Here is a 24,900-nt window from a genome sequence, read left to right as displayed (position 1 = left end):
TTCGAGTGTTACTACAGAGTATGCATGAGAAACAGCCCCGCTACCGTAAACGTTGTCCAGATAAAATGAAAAGTCGGTAAGGGTTCGGCTCCCTGAGCAGCAAATTACAGTCGTTCATGGAAGTGAACGTGAAGTGTATGGAAATTGTTTTTAATGGCGGGTAACACCGTGGGAAAACCGGATGATCTGGACTGCAGGGAAACGTGCTAAAATGTACTTTTTCTTTTTTCTTTCTTTCATTCTCTTTTTTTTTTTTTTTTTAGCAAAGCAAGAAAGAGTTTTTGAAAATATAAAGTGTTGGAATTGACATACAGACCAGTGCTTGCATATTTATTAATTCTGCAGTGGTGGGAGGAAAGGGGAAAACGTCTAATTAGGCAGGAGCAGGTGAAAGATTCCAGACGACGAAATACAACAGGCTAAACGGGATAATGAATTCACCATTAAAGGACTGACATTTATTACCAAAAGGAGACCCGTTATGTTTGAATATGAAAAGGAGCAGATATTAGGAGATATAAATTACCTCCTTCACATTACTTGCATCTCATTTAAAAAATAGGTATTTTTGAAAACCCAAAGGATTGGTGTATCAGGGGAAAAGACATACCCCTAAAACATCACCAAGCAAATGATGCACCTCTAACACGCTCCCAAGACACGACCCCAAAAGCTATCGATCACAGCAAAAAGTGAGGAAAGGAGTTTTGAAATCAGTGAAGCCAAAAGGGTCTTTTGGCGTATTTGTAGTGTCACAAGACCAGGGAAGATAATTCATTTCACAAACACACACGCTAGTCTTTCCCGTATAAATTCCACCCCCAAAAGTACACTTCAGCTTGTTCCCTTCCACTGATCTCTTATTAACGCTGATGACGTTTCAGAGGTATAGACTACGAAATGAATAGAGTACCGAGTTGGATTTCAAATACCTGAAATACCGTTAAAATATACTACTGTTCAAACACTTATGCGACTCTTCCCACATGTGAAGTACGAAAACATAATCTTCTTCTCCAAAATGTAACAGCAAATGAAAATTAACAAAAGGAAAAAACAAACCCTCCCTCCCAGCTGCCTTTGAGCTCCCGTTAAAGTGGTATTCTAAACGTCTCATTAAAGCCCAGATATTCTTTCTGATATTTAAACAAATGCAGTAACAGCAGAAACCAAATCTTCATACCAGAACCGGCCGGGCAATATAAGGAACACTCATTCTATCGCACCTTTTTTTTTTTCCCTTTCCTTTTTACACACCTGTCGTGCCACTGAGTCCACTCTGAAATAGCTTAGCAACAAAAGTATGCCCTCTTAAATAAATAATTAAATAAGCAGCCTACTATAGAGCATCCCATAAGGTCTGTAAAGATTACCTGAACAAGCGAGCTAAAGACCAGTGCAAAGAAATGTGTCTGTGTTTATAAACAGCAGAGGCAGCGGGCACTTTCTTTGAGAACTGACAGAGGAAAGCCCTTCATGGCTGATGAATAAAAAGGAGCTTTGGAGGACTCGTCAAAAGCTTGTCAGCTGCAAGAACGCAAGCCCGTCAGAAACGTTTGGTCCGGCGGCTGGCGAGTCCCCGGGCAGGGGCACCCGTCCCACCCTCCGCACACGCGCACACACATACCCACTTTCCCCGCGGGCGTGGGGGTGCGCGGAGCCGGTGTGGCGCAGCGCTGCCCCGGCCGCGGAGGGCGCAGAGCAAGCCCGCACACACGCGGGGAAGCTGCCGCGTCCCGGAGGGGAGCTGGAGGCAAGGGAGGAGAGCGCCCGACGGGAGGGTAAGAAGAAAGCAGGCAAACAAACAAAACAAAAAAAAGGAAAAGGGAAAAGAAACACGCGTGGCAGAGAGGCGGTGCGCGCGTGGCTGAGAAGACCTCGGGGACAGTGTGTATATATATATATATTTATATTTATTTATATTTATATAAATATACACATATGCACGACGTGCGTGTGTCCGGGGCATGTGAGATGGCCGCGCGCGCGTACGGCCGCGCGTGGGTGTGCACGAGCGGCAGGGCTCGCGCGGGGCGGCGCGCACCCGCGCAGGCCCCGCGCGCGCGCGCATCTTGCGCGAATGCGCGCCGTCCCGCGCGAGCCCCAGCTCCGCGGCTCTCAGGTATCCGCGTGTGCCGGCGAGCGTGTGTGGCCGGTCCCCGAGAGCTGCAACTCCTACGGCTGCTGCAGGGTTTTTTTTTTTTCCCTTCTTTTCTCTCTCTCTCTCTCTCGCCTTCCCCCCCCCCTCTCTTTTTTTCCCTCCTCATTCAGAGCCGCGGGTGTCTCTCGGCCCTCATTGGCCGCCCGGGCTCGGCGGGGCGGAGCTGGACCGCCTGCAAAAAGAGGAAAAGAAAAAAAAAAGTGGTGGGGGGAGAGCGAGAGAGGAGCGAGAGGAAAAAAAAAAGGAGAAAACTGTAAGTGCGTAAAAAAGTTCTCGCCGTAGTGACGGATGCTCAAAAGTTCAGGAGTTTTTCCGATGCTTCCCAAAGCAGCCTGCGACTGAAAAAGAGACTGAAAAAAAAAGGGAGAGAGAGAGAGAGAGAGAGAGGGAGAGTTTGCACTGGCAGATCGGGAAGGTGGATTTTTTTTTTTTCTTCTTCTCCTCGCTTAAAAAAAAGACCAACAAAACACATCCCTCTACTTTTGTCCCTCCTTTTCAGACAACTTGTTGCAGATCCCCGTGGAACAAGGAACTGGGAGCGTGGGAGCCTCTGTGCAAAGGTTTTATTTTCTTAATATTCTTTCTACGTTTGGAAGTTGCTTTCTCCGCGGCGATTACTTTTTTTTCCCTCCCCCATCTTTTTTTCAATTTTTTTCCTTTTTTCCCCCTTTTTTCCTTTTTTTTTTTCCTTTTGATTTTTTTCCGCGTGGAGTGCGGGAGTTCGCCGGTGGGCTTTCCTGGGCGCAGAAGAGGAGCCTTTCGGCGCTGCCGGCGTTATTCTTCCTGCCTTTTTCCGCGCTTCGCCGGGGGGGTGGGGGGGTGGGGGTTGCCCGGCCGCCCGGTCCTGCTCGGTCCGCGGAGCAGCGGAGGGGTGGAGGGGGAAGGGACGCGCTGTTTGGTCCGGCGGGGAGGGTGGGGGAAAACTGACGGGAGGACATGCAGGCTCGCTACTCCGTGTCCAGTCCCAACTCCCTGGGAGTGGTGCCGTACCTCGGCGGAGAGCAGAGCTACTACCGGGCCGCCGCCGCCGCGGCCGGCGGGGGCTACACGGCCATGCCGGCCCCGATGAGCATGTACTCCCACCCGGCCCACGAGCAGTACCCGGCCGGCATGGCCCGCGCCTACGGGCCCTACACGCCGCCGCCGCAGCCCAAGGATATGGTGAAGCCGCCGTACAGCTACATCGCCCTCATCACCATGGCCATCCAAAACGCGCCCGATAAAAAGATCACCTTGAACGGGATCTACCAGTTCATCATGGAGCGGTTCCCTTTCTACCGGGACAACAAGCAGGGCTGGCAGAACAGCATCCGCCACAACCTCTCCCTCAACGAGTGCTTCGTCAAGGTGCCCCGCGACGACAAGAAGCCCGGCAAGGGCAGCTACTGGACCCTCGACCCCGACTCCTACAACATGTTCGAGAACGGCAGCTTCCTCCGCCGCCGCCGCCGCTTCAAGAAGAAAGACGCCGTCAAGGACAAGGAGGAGAAGGACCGCCTGCACCTCAAGGACCATGCCCCGCCGCCGCCGCGCCCGCCGCCCGCCGCCGCCGCCGAGCCCGAGGGCGGCCCCGCCGCGGGCGGCGCGCCGCCGCCCGTCCGCGTCCAGGACATCAAGACGGAGAACGGCACGGCCTCGCCGCCGCAGGCCGGCTCCCCCCCCGGCGCCGCGCCGCCGCTCGGCGCCGGCGCCGTGCCCAAGATCGAGAGCCCCGACAGCAGCAGCAGCCTCTCCAGCGGCGGCAGCCCCCGCAGCGCCCTGCCCGCCGGCCGCTCGCTCAGCCTGGAGGCGCCCGAGCCGCCGCCGCCGCCGCCGCCGCCGCCGCCGCCGCCGCCGCACCACCACCACCACCACCACCACGGGCCGGGCTTCAGCGTGGACAACATCATGACCTCTCTGCGGGGCTCGCCGCAGGGCGCCGGCGAGCTGGGCGCCGGGCTGCTGGCGCCCGCGGCCGCCGCGCCGCGCACCGGCATCCCGCCCGCGCTCTCGCTCAGCGGCTACTCGCCGGGCCACAGCTCCGTGTACAGCGCGCCGTGCGGCCAGGCCGCCGGCAGCGCCGCCGCCGGCACCTACCACTGCAACATGCAGGCCATGAGCCTCTACGCGGCGGCGGGCGGCGAGCGCCCGGGCCACCTGCCCGCCGCCGCCGCCAGCCCCGCCGAGGAGCCGCTGCCCGACTACGCCATGCCGGCGGGCGGCGCGGGCGGCGCGGGCGGCGCGGCGCTGGGCCACGGCGCGCTGGGCGGCGCGGCGGGCGGCCACCAGGAGGGGCCCCCCGCGCACCCGCACCAGGGCCGCCTGGCCTCCTGGTACCTCAACCAGGCGGCGGCGGCGGCGGCGGCGGCAGCGGCGGCGGCGGCGGCGGCGGGGGAGCTGGGCCCGCTGGCGGGCGCGCCGGGCTACGCGGCGCCGCCGCAGCAGGGCTTCGCCGCGGCGCGGGAGGTCTTCGAGGCGCCGCGCCTGGGCCTCAGCGCCTCGCCGGGCGGCGCGGGCGGCGGCGGCGGCGGCGGCGGCGGCGGCGCGGGCGGCGGCGCGGGCGGCGGCGGCGGCGGCGGCGGCAGCTGTCAGATGTCCTTCCCCGGCGGGCAGCCGCTCTACCGCGCCGCCGGCGCCTTCGTCTACGACTGCGGCAAGTTCTGAGCCCCGGCGCGGCCCGGCGCCGCCGGCACCGGCACCGCACCGGCACCGCACCGCCTCCTCGTCCGCCGACAGGGCGAGCGCACGCTAAAAGCTTTTGTGCAGAGACAGCCCCAAAGCATGTCTTGGTTTGTTAAAGGACAGTGTTACTCCAATAACACGTAAGTTTTTTTTTATTGCTTTTGAGAAATCCTCCCTTTTTTTTTCCTCTCTCCCCTCCCCACCCCTTAAGGTATTGTTATGCCCTGTGTTTAGAAGGGGGCAAAAATCCAGCGTAGAGTACCAGCTCTTTTTTTCCCCCTCCCTCTTTTACAAGGACTTGTTTTAAAGTGTAAATTGCAACATAGTAATTTATTTTTAATTTGTAGTTGGATGTTGCGGACCAAACGCCAGAAAGTGTTTCCCCCTTCCCTGAAAAGTGACGTTAAAATTGACAGAAACGCTGATTTTTTTCACTTTATATAAAAAGGGAAACTGTATTAATCTTATTCTATCAATATTTTTCTTTTTTGTTGTTGTTGCTGAAAATATTCTGAAGGTATTGCATTGTTTGTTTATTAATAAATTACCATTCAGTTGGAATGATCCTTCACACGTCTGTATATTTTAATACTTTCATTTAAAGAGAGAGAGAGGGAGAGAGAGAGAAAAGGGGTTTCATGACTAACTTTCTCGATGGAACAGCCCGTCTCCCTCCGCACAAATTCCAAAGACCGTTTAGGAACTGCCAGGTCGAAAAAGCCCTTTTCAGTCCCTTCTGCGATATGTTCCACTTAGTCAGCTCGTCTTATCCGCTAGGAAAAAAAAATACTTTCCCATGGTAGCTCTGAGCTGGCAAATAAACAAACACGTTTTCTTAGCAATTAATGGGCAAGACCTGGAAACATTTGACCGTACACAGTAGTATGACAACATTACGGCTTTTTGAATAATATGCCTGTGTAAAGATATATTAAATGATATCTACGAGGTGGAAGTACGTGCAGTAGATTCCTGCCCTTGTGTAACTGTATAAATATCGAGCTATCGATCTCTGTGAGTGTCTTGCATATGTATTTATATATAGGATTTACATAATTACGTATGAATCTATATTTAAAGAAGGATTACGTATTTATTTATAGCTTCATATACGCACTGCATAGGTTTCTAAACTACACAGTGTATATTCGATGGGCGATGTTCTGTAATACACATATCCTTAAATATAATGTGAGCATATAAATCACTGCTTTGTAGAATTGATAGCAATGTGCGCACAAACCCCTGAAGCCGACCATGTAATACATTTTTAAAGTACAGTTTTATTTTCCCCCAAATGAAGGAGTTTCATTAAAGGGTGCTTGTACAGCCTACCCTTACACCTTTCTATCTCTGTCTTATTCCTGTCCTTTATGGACATTATTGGTCTGTTGGAAGTGCCCTAACTGATCTGACTGAAATTATTTCAGAAAGGATTTGTGTGGGAGAATTTTCCTTGTCTAGCTTTTTTTTAAAAATCTCTCTCCTACCCCCCCCACCCCCGTTTTTTTTTTATTTCTCTCTCTTAAATCAGAAAAAAATATTACCAGAGTAGATGAGTACTGCACAGACTGACGTCTTGTCAGATCAAGGATCTCACCTTCTGGTCAATTTGCAATTAGAACCTACGGGCAATGCGGATCACCTTCCCCGTTTGTAAATAACCACCAAAATGCAATAAATTCATTAACTTAAAAGAATCTGCCTTGTCAGTCAGACTTGGGAAGAAGTTTATTTGATTACTGATATTTAAGGCCTAAAGTTTGCTGTCAAGATAATACAGTTTCCTATCAGTATCTCTTATCTAAAGGCAACACTTAGCAGTAATTGCTGTTGCATTGTTAAGGGTTACACTGTAAATAAATACAAAGGTATTTTCAGTTAAACCTTATTACGTTGCTTTTGAGCTGCTCTTCCTCTCCAAAGCAATAATCTAATATGCAGAAAACATCTTACGCAGATCGAATGAACTGCAGGATTGTTATTTTATAAAGTTGTTTTTAAATATGTTTATTCAAATATAGTCTTTTTCACGCTAGTGCCTCTAAAGAGATTACCAGCCTTACTTATAATTATCGATTTGTTAAGTTGGGTCAGAAAAACCTCAAACGGTCCGTTGTCCGGTAATTTTTAAGCTGAGGCGAAGGAAAAGCAAAGCTGAATGTTCTCGCTCTGGGGGTAAATTTTAATCGCAGTTTCCCGTCTGTCACCAGTAAGCGAAATAAAATGTTACCTATTTCCGGGCGGGCTTACCTTGTACTCCCCACTGTCACTTTCCCAGTCTCGAAATGGGAGCAGCTGAACGGCTGAGGCCCCCTGCTCACGTATTTTTGTAACCGCTTGGCGCCCGTATGGCCCGTGCTCTCGGGGGCGCCGGCGCTTCCCCCCTCCCTCTTTTGCTCTTGCGGAGAGAAAAGCAGAGCCCCGGCGGCGGCGGCGGCGGCGGCGGCGTGTTCCCCTCCCCGCCCCCGAGAGCTTTATCGCCGCGGTGTCCGTGTAACTCCATTCCTCCCCACCCCCGCTATTAAAATATATATATATATAGCGAACGGAGAAGGTAGGCGATTGCACTCGCTATTTGCCTGTTATTTTTGTCTTGCTCAAACGCCGGTTTCCCTGTGTTTTCGGTTTTCTCGGCGGCCTCCAGCGGTAGGGTGTTTGTGGAGAGAATAAATAGCACGGAAACCCGGCTGCTAGCTAGCGTTGTTTAGTCACCCGGTGCGTTGTCGGCGGTGCTGCTCGGCCGGGGGTGCGGACGGGGTGCCGCGTATAATTACCGCTAATGGCCCGGTCGCCTCGGGGCGGCCCGCCGCCCCCCGCCGCCGCGGGGCGGCCGCGCAACTTGCGCGGCCCTCGCTGCTAAAAGCAGACGGGCGACGGCCCGCTCGGCCTGCCCCGCCGGGGGGCACGGCCGGGCCCCGAGGACGGTCGGATGTGGGTCAGGCCTGGGGGTAGGAGGCAACCAGACACGTCCCCTTCGGCTGCCAGGTATTTGGTGACGGGATCCTGTGCTCCTGGAGGGGGTATCCCTTAACTAAAGTGACGTGCGTGATTACAGCTAAGGTTATGTTGCGGTTTTTTTAGTGCAACGCGGCTATGGATGGACTGGCTAACCACACACGCTTGCTTGCCTGCTTTTTGTAATTCTTTCCCCTTTCACGCAGAAATTGTTAACAACGAAAATAACATTAGCGGTGCTTAGAGTCCCATCGGTAGACAGTGAATCATCAGAAATTGGCAAAGGCCACCCGCCCCGCACGCAGGCCCTTTCCCCTGCACTCCCTGCGTGGCGCAGCGCAGCGCAGTGCAGCGCAGAGGTGGTCCGGCCGCTCCGACGAGGGCTTTTAACCTGGGCTTTAGTGCAAGGCTGCAGCCCCGTGGGGAATGCAGGTCCCCGGCCTGCGGCCTGACAAGTTGCTGCTGCGAAAGGTGAAGAGGCCCGGCAGCCGCCTAAAAAATCTTCCTCAGCCCTGGCAAAGCTGCGGGGTGGCGGGGTGTCAGGGTCGCCCCTCACCTCCACGCCGGCGTTTGGCCCCTAGGATGTGCGGCCCGTCACGGAGCCAGGGCCGGCCCTGCCTCCGACTCCTCCAGCACCAGGCTCTCATTTCCCCTCCTCTTGCGCGGAGGAAAACCGAAGTGTACCTTCTGACCCGTGATTGTCTCCCAGCAGAAATGGGCCTGCTGTGAACACCAAAAGAGACACGGCACGACCCTGCACGGGACGTGACCCCAGGCAGCCGCTGAAAGGTGCCTCCGTAAGGGCCCTGCGCCTTTGGCTGCAGCGCATACAGCGAGTGGGACCCACGCTGCTTGGTCCCGTCCGTGTCCGCAGAGCGGCCCGCTAGGTGCCAGGTTAGCACGGTGCTTTGTGTTGCATTTTTAACTCAAGCTGGATTTCCAAACAGTTGCTTTGCTTTTCGCCTAGAAAAAAAACAACTTCTATTTTTTTCTTCTTTTCTTTTTTATTTATTTGAGGGACCATTCCTTTTAGCTGTTTCTGGTGGTTTACTATGTATATTTGCTCATCCATCACTTAGAGACCTAAGTTCTGAATGTCACTCAGCAGAAGAGGAATATTCTCCCTTCTGTTTAAGTTTCTGCTTCAGGATTTCTTTTTAAAGCAAGTGGCAGATAACGTATGTTCTGCAAAGGTTTTAACCAACAATAGAGGAGAAATGCGTGCAGACAGTGTGAGATGACAAATTAAAAACTCTTCCCTACCTCCACAGACCAGGTCAGAGGGAGAACAGGGTGCGGCTGTTCGCGCTAATTTAGCTTTTGGGTTTGGGGAAATCTGGGGCCCTTTCTGGAAGTCCCCAGATGCTGCAAGGGTGCTTCGAAGTTAGCGCAAGAAGAACATTTCCACAGTCGGGCTGAACGACGTTGGGCAACGGGCAGCACCTGGGGTTGCGGCGCGTTGACCAGCCTGTTGCGCTCCAGCGGTGCATCATCCTTCCCGCTGCCCTCGCCTCCCTCAAAATGTGCTGTCGAGGCTGAGCTAGGGGGAGATTTTGCTCTTGGCTTGCTCGCCCCACACGTGTCCCACCCTGCGCGCCGAGGCAGGCAGAGGTGGTCGCGCGGCATCGGAGGCCGAGCATGCCTTAGCCCCCATGTGAAGTCAGGCGTGAGGTAACAACGTGATGTCTTTATGATGTCGTCTTTATTACGTAGCCAAAAGCGTGCGGTGCCAGTGCCCACACATGGCTTAGCGGCACGCGCGCGGGTATCGGGGCGCTGCGGCGCAGCTCGTGGAAATACCTCCTCCGTCCTCCTCCAGGAATCACTGGTTTCAAGAACAGCTGCTAACTGAAAATTAGTTATTAATTGATTTAATATATAATTTAATTTAAGACCCCGGCGCGGTCAGTCCGCTTTTTCCCCCGTTCCCTGTGTTGAGGCCAGGGATGCTGGCTAAGTGGTTCCGACATTTAAAGATGCGCATCTTTTTCGTGGGGGGCAGGGATAGCTGTTGCGCCGCCGGGGTGCCCGCGGCCGCTGCGCTGGCGCTCAGGTCCCGCGTCCAGGCGCGCTGGCGTGCGCGCACCGGCGGGGCGCTGAGGGCTAGCGCAGCTTTGCGCGAAAAACGGCCCGCGACCCGCTGCGCGTCGATCTAGCAGGCGTAACTGTGGTGTAAGGGAGCGGGAGCTCCTGGGTGCTCTCCGGGGATGTGCACGGGTTTCGGTCTGCCGGTGTCGCGCACACAAGCTCACGGGCTGGGAGGATCCCACATGCCTTTCCCGTGTGGGTTTTTTTTTCTTTTTTTCTTTTTAATTTTTCCCTCGCCTCCCAGGCGGCTTGTCTGCGTTGTGAATCCGCCCCAAAGGTGGTGCGGTGCCGCGATGAATGTAGCCCTCCTGGTTTAATTACGCTGGGGCTCATAAAGCCATTCGCTTCTTTCCAAAGTAATAAACAAACGTCGCGTTAGGTCAAGATTGATGGTGTCCATGCAATAAAAACGGGCCAGGTCAGGAAGGAATAAAATTCAATCAGAGCTCGCGGAATCATTTTTCAGGGGACAGAAAGAAAAGGAGACGGGGGTCAAGGGAGACGATGTCGCCATTCACAACACACCAGCAGGAGGGAGGAGGGCGAGGGTTAACGAGCGATTGTTTTTTATCAAACGGAGCCTAATTGAACGAAACAATAGCCGCATCGGCGGGGGAGGGCCGGCCCCGCCGCCTAACCCCGGCTCTCAGCGCGGGGGAGTCTCCGCACGGCCGGGCCGCAGCCTCGCACCTCGGAGCGGGACCCGGGACCCGGGACCCGGGGCTGCTCGCAGCCTGGCAGCCGCCTGCAGCACTGCTGCAGCGCCCACCCTCAAACTCACACACACACACCTGGGGCAAAGGGCAGGTCATCTCTGTCCCAGCCTGGGGCTGGTGGAGGACACAGAGGTGGCGAACAACCCGGTGACTCGGAGGAGAGGGCAGGTCTCCCCCTTCAATTTGCAATAAGGCGCCTTAAAAGGCCTGTTTGGAGGGGAGGAAAAACCAGCCCCCAACTCTCCACAGCTCGCCCTGTGTCACTCCCGCTAGTTTCACTTGAAATTAACACCCCCCTCCCCCGCCATCGACGGCTTCCCTGGACTGAATTTCGGGTTCAGTTTGGTGGGATCGCTGCTGGCTCCCAGACATTTGGGAACTGCCGGCGGAGGCAGTTATTTGCGGGACCACCGCGTCCCCCTCCGCACTGCCCCTTCCCCAGTGGCAGCGGGGGGGCCCGGCCCAGCTCTGCCGGGGCGGCCAGGCGCAGCAGAGCAGGGCCGTCGGGGGGCCGGGGGCTGCAGCGCAGCCCCGCTAGGAAACCCCCGGCCCAGCGCGGGCGCGGCGGTCGTTTGGGGCTTCTCCGACACCAGAAGGGTGAGGCGGGCCCGGCCCGGCCCGGCCTCCCGCGGCGCCCGGCGGGGAGCAAAGGCGGCCCGCGCCGCGCTCGGCCACGCTCTGCCCCGGGCACCGCTTGCCGTGCGCGCCCTCAGTTGCGTGCCATTGCTGCTCGTTTCCGTGCTGCCCGGCGCCGCCTGCTTCGCCAGCCTGCTGGCGTGCTGCGCCCTGAGAGCAAGCAGGGAGCCCTTTCGGGGGCTCTCTGGTCGTGCCACCAGCCCCGCCGCCGAAAGCGGGATCGGCCTGGCTCTCGACGGGCAGGCCAGAGCCACTGCCCTACGCTCTGCCGCAGGGGAGCGGGCCGAGGCGGCGCAGCCGTGCGCCGCCCCGAGCACGGAGCCCGGCTGCCCCCGCGCCGTGTCATTTCTTGTGCCGCACCTCTGCCACTCTCTAGGCCTGTAGCTTGCGCCCTGGTACCCGTGTGCCACAACATATTAGCAACTAAAAAAAAATTTTTTTTGTGGGGTGGGACGGGAGGCGGTTGCAGCTACCGGTGAGAGCTCGCAAGGTCTCCCGCTGAATGGGAGTTGGGTGGTCGGCAATTTTTTTGCCCCCTAAATAAACACAGCTTGAAGCGACTTGGGTGGGCAGAAGGGAACAATTTGGGAGGGAGAGAGCTGGGCAAGCAGCCGGACCGAGACTTACCTGCTGGAGACTTTCACCTGACCTTTAGGTGTCGAGGGGCTTGGTTGCTTAGTATATTACCCCACATTCAGGTCAGCTGCTTTAGGCTGATTTCAGCGGATTAAAACAAAAACAATGAAACCCCCAAACTAGAATCCCCCCTCCTTTCCAGCCCAATCACCTCTGGGGAGAATGCAGGAAAACCAACACATTTAGAGCTATTAACTCTTAAAATAGCTGAATTTCCTCTAGTAGAAAAGAAACGCAAATTATTACACTCATGAGTTCAGGATATTTATATATTATATGAATCGATGAATAAACAGGTCATATTGCTACAGCCGTTTGTCCCTCTGAACGCAAGCGCTCGGTTTAAAACAAACGCCATAGCTATTTTCCCCCCACCGTTCCTGGAATTTATTTACTTGCCAGAACATTTAAGCGGTCAAGTTTAAAATTTTTAAATAAATATTTGAAATAAGGAAAAAGAAGAATGTTTTTCATAGAACGATAATGTAAAAGTACTGATAATATCGTCCAAAGCAGAAGAGAATTGTTTAAACAATGTCGGTGCTTGCAAGATTGCCCAGTATAAATACATTCGCACTGCCTTTAGGTTTTGATAGAAGTTTCTACTAGAGCTCTTTGTGTGTGTGTGTGTGTGTGTGTGTGTGTATTTTTCTCCTCTCCCTGACTGTGCAGCTGCAGACTAACGAAGGGGCTTTTTGCTCTGCCAGCTCCCCTCGCCGTCGGACTGGGGGACCCTCGCAGACCGGTGCTGCCGGTGTGAGCGGCTCGACGGGGCGCCCGGCGCAGGCTCCCGGCCGATGGGAAAGCAGCACAGGCGCGCACACACCTCTCATCTGTTTGTTAGTGAAAAGCTGGTTCGCAGTTTTCCCTTAACGGGGATTTATGAAAGTGCTCGCGGCCAGCGTTTCTAAACTCCCCTCTCAAAGTTGGGATGGATTTAAAACCGAATAACGAATTGCAGGAAAATTGCAGCTTTCTCCCGCCGCCATTCCCCGCCTCCCAAGTGCTCAGGAAGGGGGGGACGGAGTGGGGAGGGGGGCGCGGACTGAAGCGGTGAGAGCTCATTAGCAAAGCAAAGGTTGCAATTAGCGTCTGCTGCTGCGCACCGACCTCTCCTCCGCCCGCCTCCCCTAGCCCCCATCACCAAATAATTGCAAAGTATCTGTTGATGTTTTTCTTCCACCCGTCAAAACGTTGGAGCTTTGCCTGCTCCAGTGCTGCTTTCTGGGTTTGTTGTGTCTGGAGACAATGCTCCGCCAGCGAAGTATCAGAGGTGAAGGGGGGTCACAAGGGGAGGCAGGAGCTCGGCCCAGCGAGCTGCGCCTCTTCAGTCTCCCCTCCGAAAAACCTGCTGGGGGAGGGGGGGAGCCGCGACCCCCGCCCGGCGGCTACGGCGGGACCAGGGCCCGTCTCCCCGCGCTGCCCCGGGGCAGCCCCGGGCCTGGCTCCCAGGCCGTGCAGGAGAAGGGAAGAGGATGTGACCCTCATGTCCGCCCGGGGAAAGCGGCTGCTTTTGTGCAGGGAGGCGGGGGGACTCCTCCGTTCCCCAAAGCTGCGCTTGAAAGAAAAAAAAAAAAGACACTTTCAGCAATCGATCCGTCTCTGTGCGCGGTCAGGGCAGGCCGCGGAGTCGTTCCCAACCACCTATCCATTTCCGCGTGCGCCTGCACAAGTAGCGGGTCTGTCCCGTCCCCCCGCCGGCTTTTACCCTTCATGCTGACAGGGCGGGCTGGAGGTGTATTTTTAGATCGCGCTGGCGGTTTTGCTCCGCGACCCCAAGGGAACCCCCGTCGCTTTGTCTCGCCGGCTTTCCGCGGCGGGGACGGGCCCAGGCGCGGGCGGCGGCCCAGACCCGATCCCGGTCCCTGGCCCTCTCTGGAGGCGGCAGCGGCTTGTGCTCGGCTGCGGCGGAGCCGCCTGGCCCCTGGGACACGGGGCGACCCCGACCGCACGCCGCCGGCGCGCTGCTCGCTCCCTGCAGGTATTTTGCAGCCCGCGAGTGGCCGGTAGTTTCGAGCGCCCCTGAAGGGCCTCGAGAGATGAAAAAAAAGGGGGGGGGGAGAAAAAAGTTTTCATGGCAGGATTACATTTGGCAAGGCAGGCTCCGGGGGGAGCGCGGCGGCCGGGCCGGGCCCGCAGCGCGGAGGCGAGGGGCTGAGTTACGGCCGCGGGATCTGAGCGCGGAGGCGCTGGGAGCGAGGCAGGCACGGGGGGCGGGACACACGACTCTGCTGACCCGGGCCCAGCAGTTCCTGACCCCCCTCCCTTGTCACACGGTTCCCACGGCGCGGGGGGGCTGCGTCCGGGCCGGGCCGGGCCTCCCTCCTTCCCCCGCAGCAGCAGCGGGGCCCGGTGTGCCAGGCCCGCGCTCCCCTCCCCGGCCGGCACGGCGGCACGGGCTAGCCCCGTGCAGCGGGCAGAGCGCGGCCGAGGGTTTCCTGGCGCCGAGGGTGTGTGTGGGAGGGAATAAAAACAAAAAAACCACCTTGCTCGTCGCTTTGTTTGCTGCCGCCGGCGGACTCCCTTGAAAGAAACGTGGTGCAGCTCGGACTGCGCGCTCAAGTGGGACTTGCTCAGTTATTTACTACTGGAGCTGCCCTTTTAAATTAACGAAGCTGTAATGACCGCGGACGAGACGGTCAAACGTAGCATAAGCCGGGGGGGGGGAATGTTATCGTTCTGTACCTGCGTGCACAAAATGCGTGACATACAAATAAACGGATGTACAGGTCATTAGTCTGCAATTGGTGTGTTAACTACATACATATCATCTGCTTAAATCGACGTGTTATTTTATTTTATTTTTAAGAAGTGATTCAGTGGTCGTTGCAAGGAGTAGTAGTTAAGGAAGAATTTAAAATAATGCGGTGCGGGGGGGGGGGAACGAAAAGCGGTCCAGATTTTTGCCTAATTTAAAAAAGCAGCGGGCCACTGCCGGAACGCACGTTTTGTTCTGTAACGATCAATAACATTTTTTTCTTAAAAAAAGCGAACAGACATTCAACACAAGGTCACCGCCGAGGGACCATTTGGTCTAGAAGCACTGCTGCCTTCCCACCCCCTTCCCCTCCCGCTCTCCAACATATAGGCTGAAAACGGAGAATAAAACTGCTTCTCCTGAATGCGCCACAGTTCGAGATGCCAAAGAAAAAAACAGGGCAAAGGAAAACTGGCAGCTTGTGTAAAGGTTCCGAGTTCTCTGCAGGGATGTGTGAACTCATACTCAGACGTACCAGCGAGCTATCCAGTGAATCACTGTAAGGAAAAAAATAGTTCCCAGCAATACAAAAATACTTTGTCATAAAAGCGCTTTATTACTTTTTTACTGCGCGCGCCACCGAAGAGCCGCTGCCGTTAGCCCTGCGATCGCCCGTCAGAAGCGCTCGCCAGGGCGAAGCCCGTAGCGCGCCGCGCGGGCCGAGCTCGCCCCCCCCCGCCGCCCACTCGCGACGGGCCCGGCCGCGGCGCCGCGGGGGGCGAGCCGGGCGCCACGCGGGGCTGCCCCCGCCGCGCGATGCGAACAGGGGATAAAAACTAATGCAAAGGACCCGCACCCACGGTGGGGGGGGAGGTAGCATTTCACCCTAATGATGAGGCACCCGCCGAGGTGTACCCGTTCAGAGGAGGATGCCTTCCTGGAGAGGGCTGGAGGCTTTGCAGTAAGGATGCCCGAGCGTGGGGTGCACCCGCGGCACGTTTGCGTGGGAATGTCTGCATGACCCCGTGTCGCCCCCGTTCCCCCCCCCCCGCAGGACGGGCTGTGAGTTACGGGCCCGGCTGCGGACCGGGGTGTCGGTCCCGGAGGAGCCCTGACTGGTCGCGGGGAGCGGGCGAGGGGTCCGCAGAGCCTCCCCCGGGGGCACTCCCGCTTGGAGCGAGCGAAACAGGCACCTCGCCTCCTTCCCCGGTCTCCCCCCCCCCACCCCCCTCTCCGCCCTCCGAGGGTGCGCACTCCGTGCACCTGCAGAAGCAAACCCAGAGGAGCGGGATGGTGTTTGTCCTGCCCCGTTTCCCGGGGCGGGTGTGCTCGTGCTCTGTGCTGCAGGGCAGCCCCGGAGCAAGCGGCCGCCCGCATCCCGCCGGCGCGGCGCTCCGGCTGCCCCGGCCCGCGCCGCGCCGCAAGCCCGCCCCGGCCCCGGCCCCGGCCCCGGCCCCGGCGCTGCTCTGCTCTGCTCTGCTTTGCCGACGGCTGCGGCCGCCGCCAGCTCGCACATTTTCCATTGCACCTCTGGCGAATGCCTGCCTTTCGCGGCAGGCACACAAAGAGCCCTCTCTCTCCAGCAGCCCGGTTACTCACGAACTGCTCAAGAGCTCCATCGACTCACTGCGCACCACACAGATCACGAAACCGCTCCTGAACGCCGTCGGGGGTTGTTCGCTCCTCATCCGCGGGCGACTGCCCTCGACTGTGCGCAGTGGGCTCCCCCCCATCGCTTTCCTCACCCTCCCCTTCTTACAGACATTTTCCCCTCTCCTAATATGCAGTTAAAAAAAACAAAACAAAACAAAACAAAACAAAACAAAACAAAACACAACGAACCAAGCAACGCACTCCGAAAACGTAGGGACAGGCTAAAATAGCCCTTTTAATCCCCCCCCCCCCCCGGAAGATCTCACTCTGCTGAGCTGTGCCCGGTGAGATAGCAGCCATGCTAATTTTCGAGGCATAAAAGCTAAAATGATGGGAGTAATTGGTGGGTGGAAGATCCTAAACCAAAGGGAAATGTATGGGCTTGGCGACCTCTGGATAACCCGGGTACCTTGGCACAAAAAGTGCAAAAATATTTACTCACCTTGAAGTTTCTATTTTTTTAAGTTTTTTTATTTATTTTGTTTTTATTTCTTAAGCCATCTTTTGAGATGGTTCAAGCTCCCGTCCGAGCTCTAATTATAGTAAGCAGGAACAGGACGGAAGGGGAATGGGTCGATTCTGGGAGGAAGAAAAAAAAAAGAAAGAAAACCCAAACCCCAGGATCTGGAAGGTGCTGGACAGAAAGGCTTTCTGTGACTCACACACTCTGAAAGGAAGATCTGAAAAACGCTTACAAGCCCCCCCCGACTGGTTTGAAAGTGATTCCAGCAATTAGGAATTAATTCGGCATGGTCAAAAGGCGATTTCATTGCAAGCTATATCAAGTTATCCAAACTTTTACAGAGTTCAAGTGGTGGAAATGGGCTGCTGGGGTGGAGGTAAGCTGCAGGAAAGAAAAACAAGGAGTGTTCAGAAAAGGAAGAAGAGGGGAAGCCATGGAGCAAGGGCTGGCGGAATGGCGAGTGCTTGTTAGCGCCGGCGGTTTTCTGGTGGTGTTGCTGAGGCAGGGGCAGAGGAGGTAGCGGACGCTTTTGTTTTTCTTTCATTCAAATGGGAGAAAATACTAAAAATGTGCTGGAGGTCCCAGGTAATAGAAAGACGAGTTTTAATTATCAAAAGGAAATCAGTGGGCTGCCCACCTATGCTTACTTCAGGTACGGTGAGGGGCGGAGGGAAGCGACCCCCCCCCGCCTGTGAGAGGCAGGCACCTGAGCCGAGGCACAAGGCTGCCCCTGGGCCCTAGGCATGGGGGGGGGGGGGGTAACCAGCTTTTTAATCGGGGGCAGGCCAGCAATAAACCCCTCCCGGGGGGGACAACAGGCCCAAGCCCACCATGGGCTCCTGGCTGTGCCGGCCCTCGGGGCGCCCCATGCGGGTCCTGCGGCGCCGGGCTCAGGCGTTGGGGTTGTTCCTCATGAGCTCCACGTCGGCGTCCACCATCTCCTTCACCAGCTCCTGGAGGGGGGACAGAGACACATGAGGGCCCCAGCGCCAGGAACAAATGGGCATCCGTGTCGGAAGCGCCACAGAGCACGACCCCCCAGGCCTGGCCTCCCCAGCGACCCAGCACAGCAGGGAGGGGGGCACCATGTTTACTGGCTTTTTTCAGCAGCGGCCCCAGCTTGTTTGTGCAGGGCTCCTGTGCTTTGTCACGGGAGTGGAGGCACTCTCTTGAAACGCTCTGATTCAAGTCACGGCTTGTGTTTCCAAGCTGGCATCGGAGCGCAAACGCGCACTGTTTTCCAAAATGTTGATACCTGCTGGACTCTTTCCAGAGTGAGTTAGCAGAGTCACCAGGGATGCCCTACACTGCCATAGTGGCTGCTGGCTTCAAAGCAACAGCGGCTCGGGATTGTCACTGCAGCAGTGATTTCTCGATGTGCCCGAGTCGCCCCATGCAAAGGCTTTCCCTCCCTCCTGGATTCCTCCGTTGCTTTTGGAGGACACAAGCACACAGCAGGTACAAAGCATGCCAGAAAGACAACTCACATCAAACGTGACCCTGGGCTTCCAGTTCAGCTTTTGTTTCGCTTTGGTACAGTCTCCTTGAAGAAAATCCTGCAGAAGAGAAGAGACAAACACCGCGTTCACTTTCCCCATCTTGCAGTGCGTAAGGCTGGCCACTATGTTGCCTGTTCCTAATCCAAAGCACCCTGCGCACCCCTAGCTATAACCTGTCTGTCAAAGAACAAAACTTGGGCAAAAGCCCCCAGGATATGGAAAACCTGGGCCCTGCTCCCTTGGCAGGCTGCACGCAGAGCGTGGTGGGTGTCAGGCGAAGGTGCAGTGCCTGTGTAGCTGGCATTTCTGTGGGCACGGCCCTGTTCGCGCACACTCCCCTGCATGGCTGTAGTGGCTGTCAGACCCGGCCGTCTTCGGAGGCCTAAATATTTCTCTTTAAGATGCAATTTTAGTGGAAGCTCCTATGCCTATAAATCACCAGGAGGCAGCATCCTTTCACCAGGCCATTTCAAATCTAAAGAGTTATTCTTTGCTTTTGTGTGTGTGCAGGGTTTGAACTCCAGTCTTACTGCCTTATAATGGTGAGCATTTTATAGTAAATTGTCATATGTCTTAGTCATGCTATTGAATGAGCTGTTTCAAATTCTTTTTTCCCCATTTGTTTAAATAATGTAAATCACAGAGCAAACATGACAACTGTTCTCCCTCAAATAAAAATGTGATCACAGACACATGATGCTGAAAGACTGTTATGAATCTGGGTAACCACATCCAACAGTAGTAAACATCCAGCTTTTTAACGCCTACATCTTTTTTTTCTTAAGTATTTTGAGCATCCACATGGAAAGAAAAGTCTAAATACCTTCTAAATACAATGGAATTATCTCGAAACTATTACAGAAACCACGATAAAAACCACTGTTCATATTCACCTTACTGATTAAGTATTCTTAACAGTGCTACCACACCAATCAGTTGTGAAAAATAATGTAAAAAAATTAAACAAGGAAAAAAGCTCCTTTGAATGCACCTCTAATCAAATGAAGAAACTGACCGAATTATTTCTTGGTTCTGGATTAAAAGTTATATAGATCTATCTCCAGTTGCTTGCATTTCTGTAAACGTTTTCATCTAAAATATCACTAAAAATCTGTCTGTAAAACCTGAGTATTGTGTTTAAATAGTTAGACTTTTTCCAGCTGTATGTGTTGATTTAATAAAATATATCAGCTCTCTTTACAAGTTTCATTCCTCTGTAATAGTAAATATTAAAATTATATCGGTCCAGGGTTAAAGAAAAAACTTTGTGAGAGAGCAAGAAATCTAAGGCTGAATTCTGCTCTTGCATTTGACTTTATGGTGGTAACACAGCAGGGTTTCCTGAAAAAACTATGGACTGTTTCTTCTCCCTCTTTCACTCGCTGACCACTGGTGGAGCTAAGGAGCATTTTGGGGCTGTAGGTTTTTAACTGTATTGCTGCACACAAATTTTTTCAGATGCTATCTTTTGAGCGTGTGCTGTTCAGATCATGTTAACTTTCCAAATCACCTCATCCTGTGCAGTAAAATGTAGGAAATTCTTCTTCGTGATTGTGCTACAGAAAACTAGATAGCTCACTGCTCCAGGAGGAGAGGAAACTCCCCATAGGAAATACAGCACTGCAGAAGGTGATGTGGAACAAATGTGTCTGCTGAGAGTATTCCAGACAGCATTTGTAATAGTTCAATCTTTATGCTAAAAACATTTGAGTTTGCCTCCCGAAAAGAGTAAGCACATGGATCAGAACAAAATGATACAAAAATAAAAATCCTGTGATTTCCTTAAATTATACTAAATGATTTCCTACTGCAGTCCTGTAATGGGCTTTTAGAAACTGCAGCAGACTTTTGAGGCCAAGTCATGCAAAACCGCATCAGCTTGAGGGATCCCCTGGAGGGTCATGTGAACATGGATTGCAAAATCTGGTTTGAAATGGGAAAGACTCCCACCGACTGATAAAATTTGGATCAGGCCCTAATGTACACATGGAGGTATGCCTTTTATCTGGCATTCAGTTTAATTTACATTATATATGTGTGTATATATATGCGGAGAAACAAGGAAATCTGTCTAAAAATAAGAATTTCAGTATAAAAACAACTGCCCTTTATTCAGTTCTAATTCAAGCCATTAGCTAGCAGTTAAGTGTTTTAATACCCTCTAGTTTTAAGTCATAAAAGACGTATCATAAAACTTAGGAGTTTCATTTTTATAAATGCTGTGTAAGTAACAATTTTACGTCCATGATCTTTATTTCAAAAACATTTTTTGAACTGAGCCTATCTAGAGTATTGGCTTCTCATTTAAAAAACAGACCAGGCATAACAGAATGAATTGCTGTCGCCTCTTGTATGTAGCTGCATTCTACTTTTGAACAGCTTGGGAGCAGTCTTTTAACTTTCTTAGACAAATGCTTTTTGTTAAAATAGTTTGTCTAAAAAAATACTTTACTTAATTCCAGTCCTTCATTCAAAAACATAAACACTCAGCTGCTGAACAGACCAAAATAAGGTCGGGGGGAGATTCCAAATCAGTAAAGTTATTTGCAGTGCTGGATTATACATAAAGATAACACAAACTAGTGTATTAAAGCCATTTAAGCATAAAAATATGATTTTTTTTCTTAAAAAGTTCACATGCTTTAACAATGATATAGTAAAGGTATTATGGCATAATCTGCTAGCAAAAAAAAAAAAAAAAAGATTTAATATATATGATAATACAAATTCCCCATCTGACTCTGGTTAAAAGATTTTAAATAGCTCTCCTAAAGAAGTTTATGTATTTTTGAGAAACACTACTTTTTAATAAGATTTACTTAAAAATAGCATTATGGACAAAATATCTCCTACGCGCTTTTTAAAAGGTTCTCTTATAGAAGTTACTAGGTACAGAGATAAAATGGCTATATCGCATACCATAATATTAACACAATATTACATCTAAAGTCAAGGTTTTTATTGTATTATTCTTAGTCAAAGCTTCAACCACTGAATGGAAATGATGACTGGAACAAAGCTATTCCTGATTAAAGGATTGTATTGCAGTCATGTTTCCTGTATTTTTCTACAAGTAGCTCATAATATGAAAACAATAAGGTAATTACAATAAAATAAGAATATTAAAAAAAGCTTTTCTTGGAACAGAATGACTGCTTGTTTATATTATTCAAGTCTTTCACTGAAACCAGAGATGCATCTGCTGGTCTTCCAAAAAAAGAAAGAAAGAAAGAAAGAAAAAGCCCGTAGTGCCCCTCCGTAACGCGCACTGATTTTCCAGTGCCAGAGCTTCACTTTCTAGAGGTACACCCAGATCAGAAAGCAAAGAAAGAAGAGGTAAGGTCCCACTAGAGAAAACTTGGATTTTTTTTCTTTTTTTTGGTTCCTGAAAGCCAGCTGCTGCTGCTGCTGCTGCTGCATATAAACTTGCCCGCTATTCCTGTTTTTGATGGAATAGCAGGTGATGAAATTACACCATTTCATGTTTTTATTCCTGCAGGATAACTTTTTCTGTAGCATTGTGCTTTAAATATTGACATGAAAACAAAGCCTTCTGACTTCCTGAAAACCCTGAGGATTTAGATACTGAGGTAAGAGTTTGCAAACCTGAAAACACTGATTAAAGCTTTGTTATTTTTACAGTGCCCATGTCATCCACATAAAATCAAGTCTTTGCTTTTAGTTACCTATTTTAGGAGGAACCATCTCTTATTTTCCATGCAAATACAATTAACATAAGTGAATAGCAATGACAAGTTTTACATGCAAGCTGTTCTAGGAGTTGGAAAAAAGCATCCAGGTAAATATTTAAAGGGAAGGAAGATGGAAAAGGCAACATTCAATTGTCTATTGCCATTTAATATTACAGTAAATGCTCCTACAGTTTTATATTCACCTAGCTGTCATATGACTGACTGTCAGAGAAAAGAATGAATTTATCTGATGTAATTTTTTCTGTTTGATCTTTTCTGTAAATTAGGCTGCTTAACTGTGTAGAAAATACCCTGATATTATTAAATCTGATTTTATGGTGCTTCAATTTTATTGTCCAAACACACACACACACACACACATGAATACATACAGATAAGCAGACAGAAATTTGTTATTCTGTGTGGTAAGGTATTTTTAAATTAGGTTTTAAAACCATGAGACAAAAATGCAAAATATTTTAATGTAAATATCACATTTCCCAAGCTCTTGTTCTGAGTGTCATCGTTACTTCTATTTTGACTCATTCAGTGATTGATCTGGTTTCACTGTGCAATGTATCACTGTCTCATTCAATTAACTTTAACTGAAATTTTAAAGCCTCAAGACGATGTGAGAAAAAGGAGATAGTGTGGCCTGAAAGAACTCCCAGGTTTCTTTTATTACTACAGCTCAGCTGACTCCCTTTAAACTGTTACTTCATTTAACCTAGTGCCAAGAGCTTTTGCTCTCTGTTACACCAGAGTAAAGTGGAGATTAAGTCCTCAGTAAAACACCTGTGATGGAATCGTGCCCAACTCCACTCGCTTCAGCAGAGACAAGGTTTTACCTCTAAAAATAAACAGACTTGATCTAAGCACACAATAGTTTTACTGCATCTGAAAAGTGGCCAGGGTTACATTCACAATCAGCAAGACTTCTTGGAAGCTGATTTGTTACAGCAGAGCTCCCAGAAGTAAAGAACACATAGATCCAGCTCAGTGGAGTCTCTGACTTACATGTTTAGTCTTGCACTATTTTGCTCAAGAAGTTTTGTCAGGAAAGATTTCAAGAATCGAAGGGCCAAAGTTTCCTGCAAATTCTGTTTCTATTCTGTTTTCCTTAATTCCTTCTTGAGACCACTGCTCTTCAGCTTTAACTTGTCCCATTAAAAAACATGCAATAAACAACATAGCTATTTAATTCAACAATATCAGTTTACAGTTCCACATTTTCACCATTATATCTCAGTGAAGCATACAGCAAAGTTTATTTTATGACATAGGTCTCCCCTTTCATGTACTTTTTGGAGCATTTTTCATAGTTATTTTTAACAAGAGTTCATGTAACATCTCTGTAACAGGGTCAGCCACACAGTATACTTGGGTATCTGCTACAGCTCATTGCTCAAAAAGAGAACAACTTTGTTAAAGTGTTTGCTGCAAATAAGAGATTGCATGCTTTGCTCACTACACAGTTCTTCTACTCTCACCCTTATCCTTCATTCCCTAATATCCTCCAGCACTTGCCACCAGGTCTTGTGATGTTGTATCTTAACTCAGATGCAAAGTTCCTCACTGGGATGAGCACACGAGCAGTGACAGTGACTTCAGCAGAGCTATTCCCAATGCACTGGGTTAAGAAAACTAATAAGGCCTCACTAGATCAGAGCTCTGGAGCCTGTAATGTGTCTCACTGGTCCAAAATTCGATGCACAGTTCAAGTGAGCTCAGACCAAAAAGCAGAAGGTCACAAGAATAAACACCGTGTTGGCTGGTCTGTGGGCCCTGCTCTGTAAGTGCTTATGGAGATCCACAAGGCAGAGAGCACTGGCTTGATTTCTTTGTAAAGGGTAGTGTTTGTTATAACATCTATAGTAACAGGAAAAACAATATAATTATAAAGCAAGTGACTCCTATCACCACAGTAAATATGAAGCGAATGTGAAGATAAAACACGTCAATGAGCAAAGCCCAAGCCTAACGAAGAACGCAGTAAGCATCTTCAGGAATTTAAGAGCTGCAAAGAGTGTCACTCAGTTTTCATTTTTTCTTTCCACTGTTCTTAGAAAAGCAAAGTTGTGGAGTATTTAGGGTACCAAGGGAATAGAAGAATGCCAGTGAATTTGGTTCCTGATCTAAATTTGTTTTAATGCAGCATGAACAGACTGGCTTACACTCTTGGGTCAGCAGTCTTTTGCAGAAAGACAGTATTGTTCGCAAAGAACCACAGAAAAAGGCAAAGGCAAACACCCAAGCAACCAGTTGGTTGAAACTTATATATATAACAGAATACCATTTAAAATAACAGGCATAATGTTTTTTTTTCCCAGCATGTTTTCATATGCAAATCCCTTCCTATTCAGAAGGTTCCTTTTTAAATAAAACTATGTTGAGGGGGAAGGGGAGGGAGAGAGAAACTTGAGTAAAGGGCTGATTCTGAGAGGCGCTGAGCACCTGCACTTCTGACAGACGTCAGCAGGTTGCAAGTGCTGGGCATCTTTCAGGTAAGGCCTTATCTCGGGGCTCCATGGTGCCCCAGCAATAAGGGGTCAACACAAGCTGCATCGTCAATAAAATCTGAGCACAGCCATTGCTCTTCCGCTAGGAATCGGAGGTGTTGGGACAGCGGCTTTATCTTATCTGTTTGATAATCTCTAATTTGACCAGCTTCCAAAGACGTTAAGGCAAAAGAACTCAGAGCAGCAATAAATATTAGGGTGATAATACCAGTAATGGAGATTGGCTCCCTCCTCCTCGGGAGCCCCCCTTCTTCTTCTCCTTCCTGCGCCTTTTCCACTTCACTGCTGCATATCAGCACAAACCGAAGCTGAAGCCAGACCTCTCTTTTAATGACAGGGGGTGATAAGAAACGAGAAGAAAACAGCAAACTGTCTGGTCTGCTCAGGAAGTTGGGAATCAGAGGTATTGTGCATCCGTGGGGCCAAGAGCCGGTGGTCGAGGCTGGAACAATGATCAGCTCCACTTCGGGGAAATGGAGTCAGTCAGCGCTGGCTCTGACGGGCCCCCTGACACCGGCGA

General features: G+C 51.4%; 2 protein-coding genes across 2 annotated transcripts in view; one reads left to right on the top strand and one right to left on the bottom strand.

Moving 5' to 3' along the window:
• The first annotated feature begins 3,084 nt into the window (after positions 1-3,084).
• FOXC1 (forkhead box C1) lies at positions 3,085-5,383 on the top strand. Its single transcript, XM_067290784.1, has one exon. The coding sequence runs from the start codon at positions 3,098-3,100 to the stop codon at positions 4,802-4,804; it is 1,707 nt and encodes a 568-aa protein (XP_067146885.1). The 5' UTR covers positions 3,085-3,097; the 3' UTR covers positions 4,805-5,383.
• An 11,873-nt stretch (positions 5,384-17,256) lies between these two features.
• Positions 17,257-24,900, bottom strand: part of GMDS (GDP-mannose 4,6-dehydratase) — a 435,614-nt gene continuing 427,970 nt past the window's right edge. Inside the window, exons 10-11 of the mRNA XM_067290783.1 lie at positions 18,158-18,226; positions 17,257-17,623 (exon numbers count right to left, since the gene is read on the bottom strand). Coding sequence (XP_067146884.1) covers positions 17,561-17,623; positions 18,158-18,226 — 132 coding nt within the window. The 3' untranslated portion in view covers positions 17,257-17,560. The remainder of the gene's footprint in view (positions 17,624-18,157; positions 18,227-24,900) is intronic.

Source organism: Apteryx mantelli, chromosome 2 (genome assembly GCF_036417845.1).
Source record: "Apteryx mantelli isolate bAptMan1 chromosome 2, bAptMan1.hap1, whole genome shotgun sequence".
NCBI classification, from domain to species: domain Eukaryota; kingdom Metazoa; phylum Chordata; class Aves; order Apterygiformes; family Apterygidae; genus Apteryx; species Apteryx mantelli.
Note: the sequence above shows the minus strand (reverse complement) of the source record. Positions and strands in the feature narration are given on the sequence as shown.

Bases quoted from the DNA above. Each gene is read 5' to 3' on its own strand.
- FOXC1 (XM_067290784.1), top strand. From the start codon at position 3,098: ATGCAGGCTCGCTACTCCGTGTCCAGTCCCAACTCCCTGGGAGTGGTG.